Source organism: Hemibagrus wyckioides, linkage group LG06, assembly GCF_019097595.1.
Source record: "Hemibagrus wyckioides isolate EC202008001 linkage group LG06, SWU_Hwy_1.0, whole genome shotgun sequence".
NCBI classification, from domain to species: domain Eukaryota; kingdom Metazoa; phylum Chordata; class Actinopteri; order Siluriformes; family Bagridae; genus Hemibagrus; species Hemibagrus wyckioides.
Window position 1 is genome coordinate 40,884,473 of NC_080715.1, and position 20,522 is coordinate 40,904,994.

At 41.4% G+C, this 20,522-nt stretch overlaps 2 protein-coding genes across 2 annotated transcripts; both read right to left on the reverse strand.

The window, feature by feature from the left end:
- Nucleotides 1-1,474: 1,474 nt before the first annotated feature.
- On the reverse strand, nucleotides 1,475-5,089 carry LOC131354318 (tripartite motif-containing protein 16-like). Its single transcript, XM_058391825.1, has 6 exons — nucleotides 4,414-5,089; nucleotides 3,699-3,794; nucleotides 3,290-3,532; nucleotides 3,025-3,214; nucleotides 2,816-2,875; nucleotides 1,475-2,262 (listed from the first exon to the last, which is right to left on the reverse strand). The coding sequence occupies exons 1-6, from the start codon at nucleotides 5,005-5,007 to the stop codon at nucleotides 1,724-1,726; spliced, it is 1,722 nt and encodes a 573-aa protein (XP_058247808.1). The 5' UTR covers nucleotides 5,008-5,089; the 3' UTR covers nucleotides 1,475-1,723.
- Nucleotides 5,090-12,020: 6,931 nt separating this feature from the next.
- Nucleotides 12,021-17,348, reverse strand: LOC131354322 (tripartite motif-containing protein 16-like). The gene is made up of 6 exons (XM_058391830.1): nucleotides 16,642-17,348; nucleotides 16,051-16,146; nucleotides 15,647-15,880; nucleotides 15,375-15,534; nucleotides 15,166-15,225; nucleotides 12,021-14,096 (listed from the first exon to the last, which is right to left on the reverse strand). The coding sequence occupies exons 1-6, from the start codon at nucleotides 17,242-17,244 to the stop codon at nucleotides 13,564-13,566; spliced, it is 1,686 nt and encodes a 561-aa protein (XP_058247813.1). The 5' UTR covers nucleotides 17,245-17,348; the 3' UTR covers nucleotides 12,021-13,563.
- Nucleotides 17,349-20,522: the final 3,174 nt, after the last annotated feature.

A 20,522-nucleotide genomic window follows, 5' to 3' on the forward strand; every position in this document is an offset into this window, starting at 1 on the left:
CAAACTCCACTACCGATGAGCAGTAGTTAGACACAAGCACAGAGTCCTTACACCATTCCGTATTGATGTAAACACACACGCCACCACCGCGAGTCTTACCGCACAGAGCTGCATTCCTGTCGGCACGAAACACGGTTAGCCCGGCTAGCTGAATGGTGGCGTCCAGAACTCTGTCGCTGAGCCACGTCTCCGTGAAAACAAAGACGCAGCAGTCTCTGAACTCACGCCGTGTAGTTCGCTGGAGTCGGATGTAGTCCAGTTTATTATCCAGTGAGCAGACGTTGGACAAGATGATGGAAGGGAGTGCCGGCCGGCCAGGGTTGGTTGTTAGCCTAGCACGGACACCCGCCTGTTTACCGCGCTTCCGCTTCCTCGAACACCGTTTGCGACGTCCTCTCTCCCGGCCACCGGCATCAGGCAACGCCGAGGACTGAAGGCCTGAACTTCGCAGCAAGCCGAGTTCGCGAAGTTTGCAGAGTAGTTCATCATGCAAGTTAGTAAGTGCGTGATTTCTGTACTGTAATATCGTCTGGCGGTCGTATACATGAACACCACTGTCTTTGGTGTCCATGCACTTTTAATTTCGTGCTAAAACAAAAAGAAAGCACCATTTTGGTTCCGGAGTGGCCGCTGCATGCTACTGCCGCGCCGCCATCTTGGGGCCCAAGAACAACTGCCTCCTCCAAAACAACAGCAAAGTTTGTAAAATTAGGCAGTGCGCTAGGGGCAACATCATCCTCAGTTATAGCAAGAATTCCCATTTTCATCCCTCTGGTCTGTCTGTCTGCTGGAGATGTGTCCTAATGAAACAACAAATACATCATTATCAGCTGATTTCAGTTTTGTATCTTTTTTTCTGAAAAACCCAACTAATTATATGAAACAACCAAATATAAGTTTTAAATAATATGAATAATAAATAATATCCAAATATAGTTTTAGTGTGGACGGTTTATGAAGTTTTCTTTTTAAAATTTCATGGAAAACATTTTGCTTATCCTGCATGTGGATAAGATGTGGATGCAAATGCAATGTACATACTCAACTGTTCTTTTGTCTGTTACTAAAAGTTTTGAAACCTATTGACCTACATTGTATGAACAAAACACCTAACACATACTTCATATCTTTGTATTCTATAGTGGTTGGACTGTAACATGAGTTTGAGATAATATATATGACAAAAGGTTGCATATTCTTTTCATATTGTCTTTTGTTGCATTGCATCTCTCATGTGCGATGTATATATAATTTTAATATTAAATGAATAATAATAATTTAATGAATATTAAATTTCAATATTTAATAAAATTATATACTTGATATATTGCTATAACTTGTACTGACTAGGAGATTACAGACTAAAAACACAGTTCTATTCATTTCAATTCAAAACACTTTTATTTTCATTTCATCCTCACAGATTACATTGAGTTTTACAAAATAATTCAATTGTTTGTTAATCTAATAATAATCAATAGTATGAAAATATGGAAACAGTGACATGCCATCACTTAGAGCAGCTGTTTACTAGAATTCATATCTTTAAAATAATAATGTTCTTTTATCTATTTTATGAAGGTCACATTCATAACATTAAAATCTCCTAAAAGTCAAAAGGATGAAGATCTAACATTATTAATGAAAATTAGGAAATCTAAACTGAGTTACTCATGTTATATCTTTATTTGAATTAAATTTATTATAAAAAGGTAATGTTATTTTATTTTAATTTAAAATCACATAATCTCACAGATGATCCACAATAGCGCAGCAAGAACCCAGCGTATAGAGGCTGAGTGAATGTGGTGTGGACTCTGTGGAGGAGCTTCATGGTGTCAGAGACGCTGTAGAAGGACAGAGTTCCTGCACTGTGATCCACATAAACTCCTATTCTGGAGGATGATGGAACTCTGAGATCAGTCCAAATGTTGTTGTGATAGAAAGAGAGAGAAGAAGAAGAACAATACAGACTCCAGGACTGATTGTTGCCTCCAAACACACACTCATCCCCCCGTCCTTTCCTGCTGATGTCTTTATATGAGACTGATATGTACACATATCCCTCACTGCTCCACTCCACCTCCCAGTAACAGCGTCCACACACACTCTCCTTACTCAACACCTGACTGTAGTAGTCGAATCTCTCTGGATGATCAGAGTATCGCTGCTCTCTCTTACTGTATCTCACCGCTCTGTTCTTCTCAGACAGAATGAGGTTATAATGTACTGTGTTGGGATCCAGAGTCAGATCACAGAAATCTAAACACATGAGAAATGTGAACATGTTAGATATTAATGATATATTGATGTTGGTGTGTGTATGTCTGTGTGTGTGTTTCTGTGTGTTTCTGTGTGTGCATGCGTGTGTGTTTGTGTCTGTGTGTGTGTCTGTTTGTCTGTTTGTGTATGTGTGTCTTTGTGAGAGTGTTTGTGTATGCATGCGTGTGTGTTTGTGTGTGTCCATGTGAGTGTGTGTGTGGGGGGGTGCTTGTTCAAGTGAGTGTGTGTGAGTGTGTGTGTGTGTGTGTATGTGTGTGTGTTTAAGTTTGTGTCTGTGAGTGTTTTGTTGCATGTATGTGTGTTTGTGTGTCTGTATGTGTGTGTAAGTGTGTGTGTGTACGTGCATGTGTGTGTGTGTGTATGTGTGTGTGCATGTGTGTGTTTGTTTAAGTGTGTGTGTGTGTGTGCGTGTGTGTTTGTGTGCATGTGTGTTATACCAGTATGTGTGTGTGCGTGTGTGTGTGTTTGTATGTGAGTGTGTGTGTGTGTGTTAGTGTGTGTGTGTGTGTGTGTGTGTGTGTGTTACACGTACAATACAGAAAATCTTCTCTGCTCTTTGGTTCTGAGGGTAAAATCATCTGAACTGCTGCAGCTGTGGAGACACAGAAACAAAATGGAGATGAAAAATCAGATGCTGTAAAAGACAGAAACAGTTTAAAGTGATAAAATTTGTGTCTGATGTTTAATCAGCTTTTTATTTTAGAAAACACATTGTCAGGACATCAGGACGATTTCTCTCACCATGTTCAGGGATTTTGATGAATTCCTCCTGGAAGATTTCCTCCAGTCTCTTTTTCAGATCAGAGAGAGATTTCCTCACTCCATCAAATGAGAGATGTTGATTGACAGTGATGCTGGATGAGTCCTCACAGAGATCAGACTGAAAATTCGGTCTATTATTTGGGGGAGAGCGACGAGCAGAGACTAAAGCCTGCATACAGCAATTACACATAAACTTAGGAGAAGAAATCAAAAGATTGTTTCCATATATGAAAATGTAGGTTACCTTTATTTCCTGGAGGAAGTGGATGTGATCATGTGTGTGTGAAAGCTTCTCCATCTCAGTGTCTCTCCTCTGAAGATCAGCAATCTCCTGCTCCAGTTGCTCCAGGAGTCGTTCAGCTCGACTCAGTTCAGCCTTCTCCTGAGCTCTGATCAGCTCTGTCACCTCCGAGCGCTTTTTCTCCATGGAGCTGATCATCTCAGTAAAGATCATCTCACTGTCATCTACTGCTGTCTGTGCACTGAGCTGTTAGGACACACACACACACACACGCACACACACACACACACACACACACACAGAGAAGATTTAAATCTCATCTATCATTCCCTCTCTTACTGGGACTCTAAATGACTGGTTGTCCATGTTGTGTGTGTTTCTAGGAGCAGCTCTGTCTCTGCTCACTGCTCACCTTTATAGTGTTCACAGTCTGTTTCAGCTCCTGCACCTTCTTCTGCTTCTCCTGGATTCTCTGCTGGAATTTCATCTGATCCTCCTTTAACTCACTCTGAGGACAAATAAAATACATCTCACTGTTTATACATTATGAGTTTCTGAGCTCAGTGGATGAACATTAACTGTAGAACTGAAGTTCATTCTGCTTCTATGGAGTACCTTATTAAAGTATAAAAAGCTGGATGTTTGGTGTTTAAAGTTCATTTTTGCAGAAATGAAGAACTCAGTAGATCCACATCCTTCAAGTGTGTTCAGCTGCTCTGTGAAGTCGCGTAAGCAGCAGTTCAGAAAGATGTAGAGGCTTCATGTGTGTCAGAGGAACCACATGTTCACCTTCAACCTCCCCATCTGGTAGATTTCATGTGACATAAAGCTCGCTACTGTGATTCTCAATGTGGAGTTCAGAGACCTCCAGGAGTCTGTGAAGCCATAACCAGGTGTCCTGTGATGTTATTTTAGTGACAGTGGTGAAAATCACAACCCACCATTATTAAAGTTCTTCTATTCACTAGTGAGCATGAATATTCAGTACTGAGTTATAGCTCACAGACTGGTCTTTCAGGAAACTAAACAATTAACAGTGTGGAATAAGGTGTGGCTCCTGCTTGGAGTGAATTTGAAATATAAACTGCCTGAAATGACTCTGAATAGATTAGACATGTATTTCTCACCTCTTTCTCAGTTCTGTAAGCTTTAACTGAGACGGTGTCGTGGCTTTTGTGTTCATCCGTCATACACAGATAACAGATGAAGCTTTGGTCAGTACGACAGTAGATCTCCAGCTCTTTATCATGTTCAGAGCAGATCTTCTCTTGTAGATTTCCAGAAGTTTTGACTAACTTGTGCCATTTCAAAGCAGGAATTTCAAGATGAGTTTTCAGATGAGTTTCACAAAAGGAGGCCAGACACATCAGACAGGACTTGATGGCTTTGTGTTTTCTCCCAGTGCAGAAATCACACTCCACATCTCCAGGTCCAGTGTAACAGTGAGCAGGAGAAGCAGCTTGGACTTCAGTCTTCTTCTTCAGTTTCTCCACCACTTCAGCCAGCATGTTGTTTCTGCGTAGAACAGGCCTTGGAGTGAAAGTGTCTCTGCACTGAGGACAGCTATAAACTCCACTCTGATCCTCCTGATCCCAGCAGCCATTAATACACACCTTACAGAAACTGTGACCACAGTGGATAGTCACCGGATCCTTCAGGAGATCCAGACACACTGGACAGATGAACTGATCCTGATCTACTGAAATACTGGCCTCAGCCATTTTCCTGAATTCACATGTTGAGACAGAGAGAGAGATTGAGCTCTGCTTTGAGTTTTGTTTCTGTTGAAATGAACTTCCTGCTTCCGTATGTATATGAGAGAAAGATAGAGGGAGGGAGGGAGGGAGGGAGGGAGGAGCACAAGGACAGAGAGGTTATAAACACTCCTCTTTTTAACCATTTCTTCTCCTTCAGATTCAGACCCTCATTATATTAAAATCCTGAACTCTCTCAGACTGATTCCTGTGTTTTACAGAACTCTGCTCCAGCCCTAAACAAATTACTGATGGGCAGAGAGAAAAATTCAAGACTCATTTCAATGTATTACAGTTCAGATAAAGAGCTAAATTGTGTGATGTGATTTTTAGTTCCTCAGACTTTTTTGTTATCACCAGTGGGCAAAGTACATATCTTCTGTACTTTGGTGAAAGTAGAGATACTGTAGTTAAAATGTTACTCTAGATAAAGTAGAAGTCCTTAATTTGAGTTTCTACTTGAGTTACAAAAGTACAAAAGTACAGCGTCATGTGAAAGTGTGGGCACCCCGTGTCAAAATTTCTGTTAATGTGAGCAGTTAAGCATGTGAAAGATGAAATGATCTCCAAAAGCCATAAAGTTAAAAATGAAATTCTCTTTTGCTATATTTTAATCAATAACAGTGTATTGTTTTTGTTTTCTACAATTTTAAATAAAAAAGGGAAAGCATCACCCTGAAAATGAATGGGAACCCCAGGATACCTTAGCTCTCAGATAACTTTGACCAAATTATGACACCTTCATTAGCCTGTAAGGGTCATGGCTTGTTCACAGTCATCATTAGGAAAGGCCAGGTGATGCAAATCACCAAAAAAGCTTTATAAATACCCAGACTCCTCTCACCTTGTCCCAACAATCAGCAGCCATGGGTTCCTAGTTGCCAGTTGCCTAGCACACTAAAAATGAAAATGATTGACACCCGCAAAGCAGGAGAAGTCTACAAGAAGATAGCAAAGTGTTCAGCTACCGATTTCCTCAGTTTGGAATGTATTTAAGAAATGGCAGTAACAGAAATAGTGGAGGTCAAGATAAGTTCTGTAAGAGCAAGAAAAATATCAGAGGGAATTGCTCATAGGTTTGCTAGAAAAGCAAGTCAGAACCCCCGTTTGAATGCAAAAGACCTCCAGAAAGATTTGGCAGACTCTGGAGTTGTGGTAAACTGTTCAGCAACACCTGCACAAATATGGCCTCATCAGAAGAAAACCTCTCCTGCATCCCAATTTTGCAAAAGAACATTTACACAGGCCTGATGCATTTTGAAAAAAAGTTCTGTGGACCAACGCGGTTAAAATAAAACTCTTTTATTCCGCAAACTTTATAAAACTCTCTTGGCAATGAGCAAAGGTATGTTTGGAGAACAAAGGGCAAATAATTTAATGAAAAGAACTGTTAAGCATGGGAGGATTGATGATGTTTTGCGGTTGTATTGCAGCTAATGGCATGGGGAACATTTCACGGATAGAAGGAAGAATGGGTTCGAATAAATTCCAACAAATTCTGGAGGCAAAAGGATTGTTTCTACAAATGGGTAATGATCCTAAACACACCTCAAAATCCACGGTGAACTCCCTCAAGAGGCGCAAGCTGAAGGTTTTGCCATGGCCCTCACAGTCTCCTGACCTTGACATCATTAAAAATCTGTGGATAGACCTCAAAAGAGCAGTTCATGCAAGACAGCCCAGGAATCTCACAGAACCAGAAAACTGTTGTAAGGAAGAATGGGCGAAAATCCCTCAAACAAGAACTGAAAGACTCTTGGCTGGCTAAAATAAACGTTTATAAGCTGTGATACTTGCCAAAGAGGGTGCTACTAGTTACTAACTATGAAGGGTGCCCAAACGTTTGCTTTTTATGAAAATAAAAAAATGATTTTGTTTAAAATGTAAATGGAATGTGTCTGTAACATCCAGGAGACCCCGCCTGAAGGAGGGATCGAACCTGATTCTCCATGGTGGTAATGAGTTTCAGCACGCCGAGCATCAGACCCATATGCAGGATAAAACGAAACTGCTTTACTGACAAGGAACAAACTAACACAAAGCATGGAACGACTAAACCTGATTCCTAGACCGTAACATGGACCTTATGACTTGACAGCGCTTAAACAAACAAATAAATAAATAAACATAGAAACACGAGGGGACAAACAATGACTGACAAAGACAGGTACATAAGGGATCCTATATATAATCCAGGATATTAGAGCTAATGGGAAACATGTGAACAAAACAATGGGAGGGGCGTGGCACAAACACGTGGGGGATACACCAAAGCAGGCTGTGAAGAATCACTTCTTGTGGTCTGGCAGGGAACTATCCCAGTGGTTCCTGACAGTGTCCTCTTTAACTTCATGCCTTTTGGATCTTCCACCTGCTTAACTGTTCACATTAACAGAAATTTTGACCAGGAGTGCCCAAACCTTCACATGCCACTGTACTTGTAACCAAATGAACTAAAGGAAAAAAGTTCTACATTTATTCTAGTTCTAATGTTGTCATTTTTTTTTAGAAATAATTATTAATTTTATGTGAAAAGAATCCGTCACTCTATTCACACATGCCTGTTAATAACTAAGACTAATGACTAAGAAATGAACATGATACAAACATGATTCTGAGCAGTCGAGGTGCACAAGGGGAACCTGGGGCAGTAAAATAGCAGGATTTGAGAACAAATAGGTTTTCAGTTATGATTTATGTTATTCTTAAGATAGTTACAAATTAAAACCTGATAAAACACTTTGCCATGTAGATGTTCAATGTTTGTTGGTTTTTTTTGTTTGTGTGTGTTTGTGTGTGTTTGTGTGTGTGTGTGTGTGTTTACAGGGCACAGGTATTTGTGCATGAGCGCCACACAAAAAAAAGGACCCTTATATAAAGACAGGGACCCGAGCTTGTAAATTGTTTCCTACATAAAGTGCTTAAAAATGAAAATATAAACATCACGGCAGAAGAAAATATGAAGTACTACAGCAGGACAGTCTGATTTTGGAAATTGTACAAAATAACTAATGTGTGCTGGACATCCTTGTGTCCTGAGAATCAGTTTTAAGCAAAGTGAGGATCTAAGCAGATTCACTTTAACAGAAACTTGATGCTCTACAGATTCAGAAGAAAAAAGTTGTGCAGGAATCTTATTTTGCTTTACATAAAAAATTTTTTGAAAAGAAGATTTACTTTGAGACTGGTTAAATATCAACATTAAAATTGGTTTATTAGGTTGCTGTATAAAATCAATAATGTTAATATAGACTGCTGCTCAAAAGTTACTGTTTATGTTAGCTTACTTAGCTAGCTAAAGCACAACTAGCCATTCACCACATAATTAATATAATGACAGATTTATTCACATACACAATAAAATCCTTCATTGTTTTGAGCTAACATTAGATTTTATTTTAAAGAAAATGACCTTTATGATTATAACAGGACGTTCTCACCTCTACATGTTTTTCTCAAATATGATGTTGAATTCTTGTAATAAGAAATCCTATGTTACTGAGGCAGAGCAGGAATCTGAATATGAAAGACTCCTTATTCTCTTCTACAACTTAAACTAATCCTTCAGGTAAGGCCATGGGTGTGTGGGTAGCAGGATGGAGTCAGGGTTTTCTTCCATCACAGGCTACAGTATTTCAGGATGTGACACTGCAATGTTACTGTACTGTTTTCTGATCACTGCATTTAGTCAAACCAAAAAGATACGTAGGTCAAAAATAATGTGTGTGTCATACCTCAGTGTAACATCCCAACACGAATGCGAACCCTCTCCGGAATACTAATTGCTCACGTGACTCACTGACTGGTTTCCCACGGACATAAATACCCCACGTTTCTGTGTTTGAGAGTGATTTTTTGTATGATCCTTGCCTGTTTTCCACGTCCGATTCTTGCCTTGCCTCCGATATTGATTTCCGTGCATGACCCTGCCTCTTTCTCTGACTACGCGCTTCGTTTTGTGCTTTCAGTTTTGTTTTCTCGTCCCAGTGGTTTTCCGGTTTTTGACTCACGTTTGTTTTTTGACTGCGATTTTGCCTGTGTGATTATTATTAATAAAGATCCACTTATGGATTCGACTCCTGCGGCCTCCGGCTCCTCTTTACAGGATACTTCACCAGCTGAGAATCCAGCGGAATTACACGCCACTATCGTCCGCCAAGGACATATGATCTGCGCATATCAAGACCAGCTCGCGGAACTACAGGCCGCCAATGCACAGCTGCAACAACGACAGCCTCAAGCCCAGGTATCGAATGCTGCTCCTCCTGTTTCTCAGCCACCTGCTCCTGCTGCACGTAGTTTAACTCATCAAATGGCATGCCGAGATCCAAACACCACACTGTCCCAATTCATCGGAATGGCGATCCGACTCGACAACCTGTGACGCCAGCACCGTGTCACTGCTTCCTCTCGTCTTCCGCCCCGCTACTACCAGGATGTCCCAACTGCCCCAGAGGATACTTCTGAGCCCATGCAACTGGGTCGAGCCAGAGTGTCAGAGAAAGAACGCCAGCGCCGTACCGACATGCGCCTGTGCTACTACTGCGGTCAACCAGGTCACCAAGTATCACGCTGCCCTGAGAAACATCAACCATGCTCTTTCACCAGGTTTTCCGTCACTACGGTCTCCCGGAGGACATTGTGTCAGACAGAGGCTCTCAGTTAACCTCACATGTTTGGCGGGCCTTCTGCTCTCAACTGGACATTAACGTGAGCTTGAGTTCTGGGTACCACCCTCAGTCTAATGGCCAAGTAGAACGACTTAATCAGGAAATTGGGAGGTTTCTCCGCTCCTACTGTAGTCGCCAACAACACCGCTGGAGCGAGTTTCTTCCCTGGGCCGAATACGCCCAGAACTCCCTCACCCACTCATCCACGGGTCTCATGCCATTCCAATGTGTCTTAGGATATCAACCGCCATTGTTTCCCTGGTCTGGGGATCCCTCCTCGGTCCCCGCTGTAGATGACTGGTCCAGACGCAGCCAAGAGATATGGGAAAGAGCTCATGTCCGGTTACAAAGGGCTATTAGACGACAGAAAGATATGGCGGATTGCCGCCGCCGTCCGCACCCCACCTACAGGGTAGGGCAGCAGGTCTGGTTATCTACCCGTAACTTGAAGCTCCAGCTCCCTTGTCGCAAGCTGAGCCCACGTTTCATCAGCCCATTCACCATCATCCGCCAGGTCAATCCAGTCTCCTACCGTTTACAGCTGCCACCCGCATACCGTATTTCTCCCACCTTTCATGTCTCTCTTCTTAAGCCTGCCTATGATCCCCCATCTAACATCCCCAGTCAGGATGAGCCTCCGCCCCCGCTGGACATTGACGGGGCTCCGGCCTATCGAGTACGTACCCTCCTGAACTCTCGCCGCATCCGCAACCGCCTACAGTATCTGGTCGATTGGGAGGGCTATGGTCCTGAGGAACGCTCCTGGGTGGACTCCTCGACCCCTCCTTAATGGAGGAATTCCACTCAGCTCACCCAGATCATCCTGCCCCCCGCCCTCAGGGGATACCACACCATAGAACACCGGGAGGTGTTCGTAGAGGGGGGGGACTATGTAACATCCCAACACGAACGCGAACCCTCTCTGGAATACTAATTGCTCACGTGACTCACTGACTGGTTTCCCACGGACATAAATACCCCACGCATGCAATGTTTTACGCGAAGTATCGTCCTCACGTGACCTACTGAGCGTTTCAAATTTAACAAATCCCAGAAATCTCTGAGGTTTCTGAGCTGATTTGGGAACAAGCCATTTTTCCACCATGTTGATATTCACTTGGTCCATGAACACCCCGTATTTACTGCTAATGTGTCCCAGGAACATGACCTCATGAACCTCATCCAGAAACTGTTTCTTCAAGTGTGTTACCAGCAGAGAATAGATGAGAAATCTGCTGATATAAGTGCAGATCATTTTCCCAATATATCCCTCAGAACATTGCTATTGAGAGCCTGGTACAGAGAGAGAGGGCAGTAATGACCTCAAACAGCTCAAACAGCATTATGCAGTATTCATAGTGACCTGAGGCATTGTTGAAGCCTGTTTAACACTCATCTACCTCACAGATGTAAAGATATGACATTTGCTAATATATATATATATATATATATATATATATATATATATATATATATATATATATATATATATATATTAGCAAATGTCATATCTATATATGTTTGTGGTCTGGTGGAACCAGAGGTAGAGGATAATGGTAAGTGACAGTCACTAGGTTTGATCCTTTGTAATTAATCTAAGGTCGGAGCACCTTTTCTTTCTTTTAGATGAAAATGAATTCAGCTGATGATGTGGAGCAAGGAATATCACCCAATATGAGAGCTTCAGAGATGTACACATCTGTGGCTTTGTGCTTTGTGGTATGGATGCACTTACATGGCAAAGTGGAACAGGAGAAGAGGTTGATGACAAACTCGTAAGATTTAGTGAAACTCATTATGTTTGAGTGAGGTGTTGAATGGAAATATAAATAAAAGTACAGAGAGATTGCTTTCCAGTTGTACGTGTTGGCTTGTTAGAGACATGCACTTTTCACTATGCTAAAATGCTATGCTAAAGTTCCCTTACTTATTAGCTACAGTATCACAGTTGGTGACTTAAGGTAAAAAAATGTGTGTATATATATATATATATATATATATATATATATATATATATATATATATATATATATATATATATATATATATATATATATATATATATATATATATAAAACTCCCGTTTGACTGATCTTACAATAAAAAAACATGATTTCTGAAAATTAATAAAAACAGAGTTATATGTTTTTGGAAATAAACTCTTCATGTACACTACTCACAAAAAGTTAAGGATATTTGGCTTTTGGGTGAAATTTATGGAAAATGTAAAAAGTTCACACTACAGTGATATTACTGTATATCATGAAAGTTGGGCATTTAAGTAGACGCATGCAATGGTGATTTCCTCATCTCGAACAATTTATTGAAACAAAAGCCAACAACAGTGTTGGGTACATCGTAACAAAAAATGTCAATGTCTCAATAATTTGTCATGTGCCCTTGACCATCAGTTACAGCTTGACAAGCAGGGTTACAAGCCTCTACACAGCGACTCAGCTGATCCCATAGGTTTTCTATGGGATTCAGGTCTGGAGAAAGTGCAGGCCACTCCATTTGAGGTACCCCAGTCTCCAGCAGCCGTTCCCTAATGATGCAACCTCGATGAGCTGGAACATTGTTGTCCATGGAGATGAAATTAGGCTTGTGTTGTTCATGCACAGGCACAATGACTGGATTAATGATGTTATTCAGGTAGTATTGACTTGTCACTGTACCATTCACAAGATGTAGGGCAGTTCTGTATTGAGTAGACACACCTACCCAGACTGTAACACCACCACAACAGTGGCTGATGCATATCGCTCTCCTTGACGTCTCCAACATTGTTGGCGGCCATCATTTCTGCTTAATGTGAATTGACTTTCATCAGAGAACAGCACTGAGGCCCACTGGTCCCTCTTCCAGCATAAATGCTCCCTGGACCGACACCTGTACTTGGTGATGTGGTCAGGTACCCTTGCAGGTCGTCTAGCACCAGACCACGCTGATATAAACGGTTTCGAATGGTCTGAAGTGACACTTGGGTGCCTCTCATCTCCTTTACATGTGCCTGGAGTTGAGTGGCATTCATCATCCGGTTCCACAGGGCACTGTTCACAATGAAGCGGTCATCAACATGGGATGTGGCCAAAGGACGTCCACTTCTATACCTTTCTGTGACTCTTGCAGCCCCTCTGTATCTCTGTCACAACCTGCTGATGACACTCTGTGACACTCAAAGCTTAGTGGCCACTTCCCTCTGAGAACATCCTGTTTGAAGCCTCACAATGGTGAGGTACTGTTGATCAAACTACTGAAACACTGAACAGTTGGACATGTGCATTCAGAAGTGCAGAGAAGGTCAAATTAAGTTCACCTGTAAAGGTTATAGTGCATTTTAGGTGCATCCTGAAATTTCACCTGAAAGCCCAATATCCTTAACTTTTTGTGAGTAGTGTATATACACTTGATATATTGCTATAACTTGTACTTATGAGGAGATACAGACTACAACATTTCTATTCATTTCTATTCAAAACACTTTTGGATGAAAGGATGGAATTTTCATTTCATCCTCACAGATTACATTGAGTTTTTCAGAATGATTCAAATAATTGTTAATCTAATAATAATCAAAAGAGAAAAGTATGAAAATATGAAAACAGTGACATGCCATCACTTAGAGCAGCTGTTTACTAGAATTTATATCTTTAAAATAATAATGTTCTTTTATTTATTTTATGAAGGTCACATTTATAACATTAAAATCTCCTAAAAGTCAAAAGATCTAAAATTATTAATGAAAATTAGGAAATCTAAACTGAGTTCATGTTATATTTTTATTTGAATTAAGCTTATTATAATAAAGTAGTTTTGCTATTTATTTTAATTTAAAAATCACATTGCTAATGTTTTATTCTGGATCACATAATCTCACAGATGATCCATAATAGTGCAGCCAGAACCCAGCGTACAGAGGCTGAGTGAATGTGGTGTGGACTCTGTGGAGGAGCTTCATGGTGTCAGAGACGCTGTAGAAGGACAGAGTTCCTGCACTGTGATCCACATAAACTCCTATTCTGGAGGATGATGGAACTCTGAGATCAGTCTTTATGTTGTTGTGATAGAAAGTGAGAGAAGAAGAAGAACAATACAGACTCCAGGACTGATTGTTGCGTCCAAACCAACACTTGTAACCCCGTCCTTTCCTGCTGATGTCTTTATATGAGACTGATATGTTCACAAATCCCTCACTGCTCCACTCCACCTCCCAGTAACAGCGTCCACACACACTCTCCTTACTCAACACCTGACTGTAGGAGTCAAATCTTTCTGGATGATCAGAGTACTGCTGATTTCTCTCACTGCTCTTCACCGCTCTGTTCTTCTCAGACAGAATGAGGTTATAATTTACTGTGTTGGGATCCAGAGTCAGATCACAGAAATCTAAACACATGAAAAATGTGAACATGTTAGATATTAATGATATACAGTATCTCACAAAAGTGTGTACACCCCTCACATTTTTGTAAATATTTTATTATATCTTTTCATGTGACAGCACCGATGAAATGTAAAGTAGTGAGTGTCCAGCCTGTATAACAGTGTAAATTTGCTGTCCCCTCAAAATAACTCAACACACAGCCATTAATGTCTAAACTGTTGGCAACAAAAGTGAGTACACCCCTAAAGGCTTGGTCACACTACAAGACTTTAACCGTCGGCAGATCACTTTGCTGTTCAGACTACATGACTCCACCGTATGTCTTTTTGTCCTTGTGGTGTTCACACTACGCGACACTTCGTAAATGATCCACAAGAGGGGGTCGCACACCACACCATCTGACAACAACTCTCAACTCTGTTGATTTGCTCTCTCATTGGCTGGAGGTCGTAGCTACAATTGACACCACATGATGTGGAGTCGGCCGACCGTCCCAGATATTTAACATGCCAGATATCTGGATTTTGTCTGCGAGGTGTCAGTGTCAGCCTCTTTGATGCGTCGTTGAGTAGTTCACACATAAAGATTGGCGAGCGCTGATCACCCGCTGATTTTCACATGATCACAGACCGATCTGTCGGAGAGCTCGTTAATTTGCAAATCGGGCTTAAATTGGGCTTTAGTGGAAATGTCCAAATTGGGCCCAATTAGCCATTTACCCCTCCCATGTGACTTGTTAGTGTTACAAGGTCTCTGGTGTGAATGGGGAGCAGGTGTGTTAAATTTGGTGTTATCGCTCTCACACTCTCTCATACTGGTCACTGGAAGTTCAACATGGCACCTCATGGCAAAGAACTCTGGGAGGATCTGAAAAAAAGAATTGTTGCTCTACATAAAGGTGGCCTAGGGTATAAGAAGATTGCCAAGACCCTGAAACTGTGTGTGTGTGTGTGTGTGTGTTTGTGTGAGTGGGTGTGTTTGTGGGTGTGTGAGTGTGAGAGTGTGTGTGAGTGTGTGTCTGTGTGTGTGTGTGAGTGTGTGTGTGTGTGTGTGTGTGTGTGTTACACGTACACTGCAGAAAATCTTCTCTGCTCTTTGGTTCTGAGGGTAAAATCATCTGAACTGCTGCAGCTGTGGAGACACAGAAACAAAATGGAGATGAAAAATCAGATGCTGTAAAAGACAGAAACAGTTTAAAGTGATAAAATTTGTGTCTGATGTTTAATCAGCTTTTTATTTTAGAAAACACATTGTCAGGACATCAGGACGATTTCTCTCACCATGTTCAGGGATTTTGATGAATTCCTCCTGGAAGATTTCCTCCAGTCTCTTTTTCAGATCAGAGAGAGATTTCCTCACTCCATCAAATGAGAGATGTTGATTGACAGTGATGCTGGATGAGTCGTCACGTCCAGAAGAGACACGGAGAGACTGGAAACTCTACAGAGAGAAAGACAAACATCATGGAGAAGGAGAAAGGTGGAGAAATATATACATGATTATACAGACAGGTGTGTGTGTGTGTGTGTGTGTTTCAGACAGTGAGTGTTACCTGGAGGAAGTGGATGTGATCATGTGTGTGTGAAAGCTGCTCCATCTCAGTGTCTCTCCTCTGAAGATCAGCAATCTCCTGCTCCAGTTGCTCCAGGAGTCGTTCAGCTCGACTCAGTTCAGCCTTCTCCTGAGCTCTGATCAGCTCCGTCACCTCCGAGCGCTTTTTCTCCATGGAGCTGATCATCTCAGTAAAGATCATCTCACTGTCATCTACTGCTGTCTGTGCACTGAGCTGTTAGGACACACACACACACACACACACACACACACACACACACACACACACACACACAGAAGATATAAATCTCATCTATCATTCCCTCTCTTACTGGGACTCTAAATGCCTGGTTGTCCATGTTGTGTGTGTTTCTAGGAGCAGCTCTGTCTCTGCTCACTGCTCACCTTTATAGTGTTCACAGTCTGTTTCAGCTCCTGCACCTTCTTCTGCTTCTCCTGGATTCTCTGCTGGAATTTCATCTGCTGCTCCTTTAACTCACTCTGAGGACAAATAAAATGCATCTCATTGTTCATACATTATGAGTTTCTGAGCTCAGTGGATGAACATTAACTGTAGAACTGAAGTTCATTCTGCTTCTATGGAGCACCTTATTAAAGTATAAAAAGCTGGATGTTTGGTGTTTTAAAGTTCATTTTTGCAGAAATGAAGAACTCAGTAGATCCACATCCTTCAAGTGTGTTCAGCTGCTCTGTGAAGTCGCGTAAGCAGCAGTTCAGAAAGATGTAGAGGCTTCATGTGTGTCATAGTAACATGTTCACCTTCACCCTCCACATCTGGGAGTTATTCTATTAACTACTGAACATGAATTTTCAGTATTGAGTTATAGCTCACAGCCTGATCTGTCAGGAAACTAAAAAATTAAAGGTGTGGAATAAGGTGTGGCTCCTGCTTGGAGTGAAAACTTTCAGCTACTTTAGATTGAAAATATAAACTGCATGAAATGACTGTGAATAGATTAGACATGTATTTCTCACCTCTTTCTCAGTTCTGTAAGCATTAACTGAGATGGTGTCATGGCTTTTATGTTCATCCGTCATACACAGATAACAGATGAAGCTTTGGTCAGTACGACAGTAGATCTTCAACACTTCATCATGTTCAGAGCAGATCTTCTCTTGTAGATTTCCAGAGGCTTCAACTAACTTGTGTTTTTTTAGTCCAGGAACTTCATAGTGAGGTTTCAGATGAGTTTCACAAAAGGAGGCCAGACACATCAGACAGGACTTGATGGCTTTGTGTTTTCTCCCAGTGCAGAAATCACACTCCACATCTCCAGGTCCAGTGTAACAGTGAGCAGGAGAAGCAGCTTGGACTTCAGTCTTCTTCTTCAGTTTCTCCACCACTTCAGCCAGCATGTTGTTTCTGCGTAGAACAGGCCTTGGAGTGAAAGTGTCTCTGCACTGAGGACAGCTATAAACTCCACTCTGATCCTCCTGATCCCAGCAGCCATTAATACACACCTTACAGTAACTGTGACCACAGGGGATAGTCACTGGATAATTCAGGAGATCCAGACACACTGGACAGCTGAACTGATCCACCGAAAGCTGATCTACTGAAATACTGGCCTCAGCCATTTTCCTGAACTCACACGTTGAGAAAAAGAGAGAGATTGAGCCACACTCTGAGTTTCGTTTCTGTTGGAAGGAATGAACTTCCTGCTTCCATGTGTGTACAAGAGAAGGACAGAGGGAGAGAGGAAGGGAGGGAGGGAGGGAGGGTGGGAGGAAGAGCAATAGTTCAGAGAGGTTATAAACACTCCTCTTTTTAACTGTTTCATCTCCCTCTAACCCACCTTCAGATTCAGACCCTCTTTATATTAAAATCCTAAACTCTCTTTAAATGATTGTGGTGTGTTACTGAACTCTACTCCAGCCCTAATGAAAGCTACTGATGGACAGAGAGATAAAATGTAAGACTCAATTTAATGTTTTACAATTCAGATAAAGCTGAATCGTGATTTGTATTTCCTGAAGCTGAAGTGAAATGGAGTTTTAAATCTTTATTTTTTTAGTGGTGGGCAAAGTACACATCTCCTGTACTTAGGTGAATGTAGGGATATTCTACATTATATGTTACTCCAGCTAATATAGAAGTCCTCAATTTAAGTTTCCACTTGAGTTAAAGAACAAAAGTATGTGTAACCAAATGTACTTAAGTAAAAAAAGGACTACATTTATCCTAATTCTAATGGTGTCAATTTTTGTAAATAAGTATTTATTTTATGCGAAAAGAATCTGTCACTCTACTCACACATGCCTGTTAATACAAGGTCTGAGAAATGATCATGATACAAACATTATTCTGAGCAGTCAAGGTGCACAACATGGGGGCAGTACAAAAGCAGGATTTGTGTGTGATGGGCATTTGCAGTATTTGTGAAATAACCTTATCCAGCTTCACATAAAAAATATGAAAAGAAGATTTACTTTGAGACTGGTCAAATATCAACATCAAAATTGAGCTATTGGTTTATTGGGTTGCTGTATAGCAGCAAGTGAACATTTTGTCCTCAATGTTGATGTGTTAGGAGCAGGAAAATGGGCAAGCAAAAGTGCCAACAATGGGCATTGTGAGCATCAGAACTGGACCACGGAGCAATGGAAGAAGGTGGCCTGGTCTGATGAATCACATTTTCTGTTACATCACGTGTGCGTCGCTTACCTGGGGAACACATGGCACCAGGATGCACTATGGGAAGAAGGCAAGCCGGAAGAGGCAGTGTCATGCTTAGGGCAATGTTCTGCTGGGAATCCTTGGGTCCTGCCATCCATGTGGATGTTACTTTGACACGTACATACAACTGAGCATCTGTGGGATGTGCTGGACAAACAAAATCCAATCTATGCAGGCCCCACCTCGCAACTTACAGGACTTAAAGGATCTGCTGCTAACATCTTGGAGCCAGATACCACAGCACACCTTCAGGGATCTAGTGGAGTCCATGCCTCAATGGATCAGGGTTGATTTGGCAGCAAAAGGGGGACCAACACAATATTAGACAGGTGGTCATAATGTTATGCCTGATCAGTGAATAAAATAATGACAAATGTATTCCCATTCACAATAAAATCCTTCATTGTTGCGAGCTAACATTAGATTTTATTTTAAAGAAAATTGTCATTATGATTATCACAGGACGTTCTCACCTCTACATCTTTTTGCAAATATAATAATAATAATAATAATAATAATAATAATAATTATAAATGTATATGCATACCCACGTATATACGGACCGAGAAATTATGCTCTCCCTATTAAGATCTAATAGAGGGAAGAACTATAGGAGAAGTGAGGAAGTGGAACATAGTTTGAGTTCTACTGATTTATTGGATGATTGTTGTTCTGTAGTACAGTCATGTTTATTTGACATTTCTAGTAATGTGGGGTGGATGTTGTGGAAGGGTTTTTTCCATTCTTAAAACGGGGGTGATTTAGTGTATTGCTCACATATCCGTAATACAATGTGCATAGAATATTCTTTTACTAAGTTGGACCCTGAAGGTGGTCTTATCCTGGCTTGTATTATGCACTTGCACAGTGTGGGGCAATTCATTAAAGAATGGCGCTGTTCACAGAGCAGCATGGCTCTTCCAGTGTCTTCATTCAATACACAACAGAAACCAAAACAGAATTAACACAAAAATACAGAAAGAATATACAAAAGTAAACTAAAAGGTTAGCTGAAGCCCCATATTGGAAACAGAACAGCACGGCCGACCAGAGCGGACTAGAGTACAATTACAGGCCTTCCTGGGAAACTAATCGTTGAATATGTTAAAAGGAAGTGTTTCGTAGCGAATTAAAGCAGGAAAATCCCAACCCAGCTGCTGCATCAGGCTCTGTTGTCCAAATCTGGTTCGTACAATAATGTCAACGACCCCGTAAGCGAAGGATAAGGCCGGCAGTAGCAATTGAAAGTGAAAGCATACTCGGAAATCACAGTCTCTTACTGACACAGGTATCCCTGTTCAATTCCTACAACAACGACAACAGCATGTTAATGACGCAACGGTCTACCACAAATGACATATCTCAGGTGGCACGCATGCTTCCATTTTTTTATACGCTACCAAGTGCAGCTGATTGCCTAAAGCGCCAAACAATTAACTATAGAGGAAATTGCCCCTCCTGCCACACATGCAAGCTCAAGCCATGACACTACCACCACCACCATGTCCACAGAAGAGCTTGTGGGTTTTGGATCATGAGGAGATCCTTTCTTTCTCCACACTTTTCCCTTTCCATCAGTGGTAGACGTTCATCTTGGTTCCAGAACGTTTGTTGAGCGTGGTTTCCTGATTCTTTCTGCTTATGAGAGGATTGCATCTTGTGGTATGGCCCTTTATATTTCTGCTCTGAAAGTCTTCTCCAAACGGTGGTTTGTGAGACATTCACCACTGCCCTCTGGAGATTGTTGGTGATGTCACTGACTGTTGGTTTTAGGTTTTGGCCTTCAGCTGCTGCTGTTTTCTTTGGTCGACCTTAATGGTGTCTGCGATCAGTATGTCACTGGTTTCTTCCTTTTTCAGGACATGCCAAGTTGTTATACTCCACTGATAATGTACTGAACTCCATTTTTACTACTTAAAATGCTCCACAGTGTGGTGCTCTTCACACAGAGGCGTGTAGGGAATCGAATGGACAGCAAAGTCCACATGTCACCTGAAAACAACCCATATTTTATTTAGAACTACAACAGATTATTAGTAGTTTCATATTTCTCAGGAGATTAGAACCATTCTAATAAAGTACCCTAGGTTCCTGTGAGCAGGGAAGCTATTTTCGCTGCTCACACCCCAAATCTTTGGTCCCACCTTGCTATTCAGTTCCGTACTTCTCCACTCCTCAG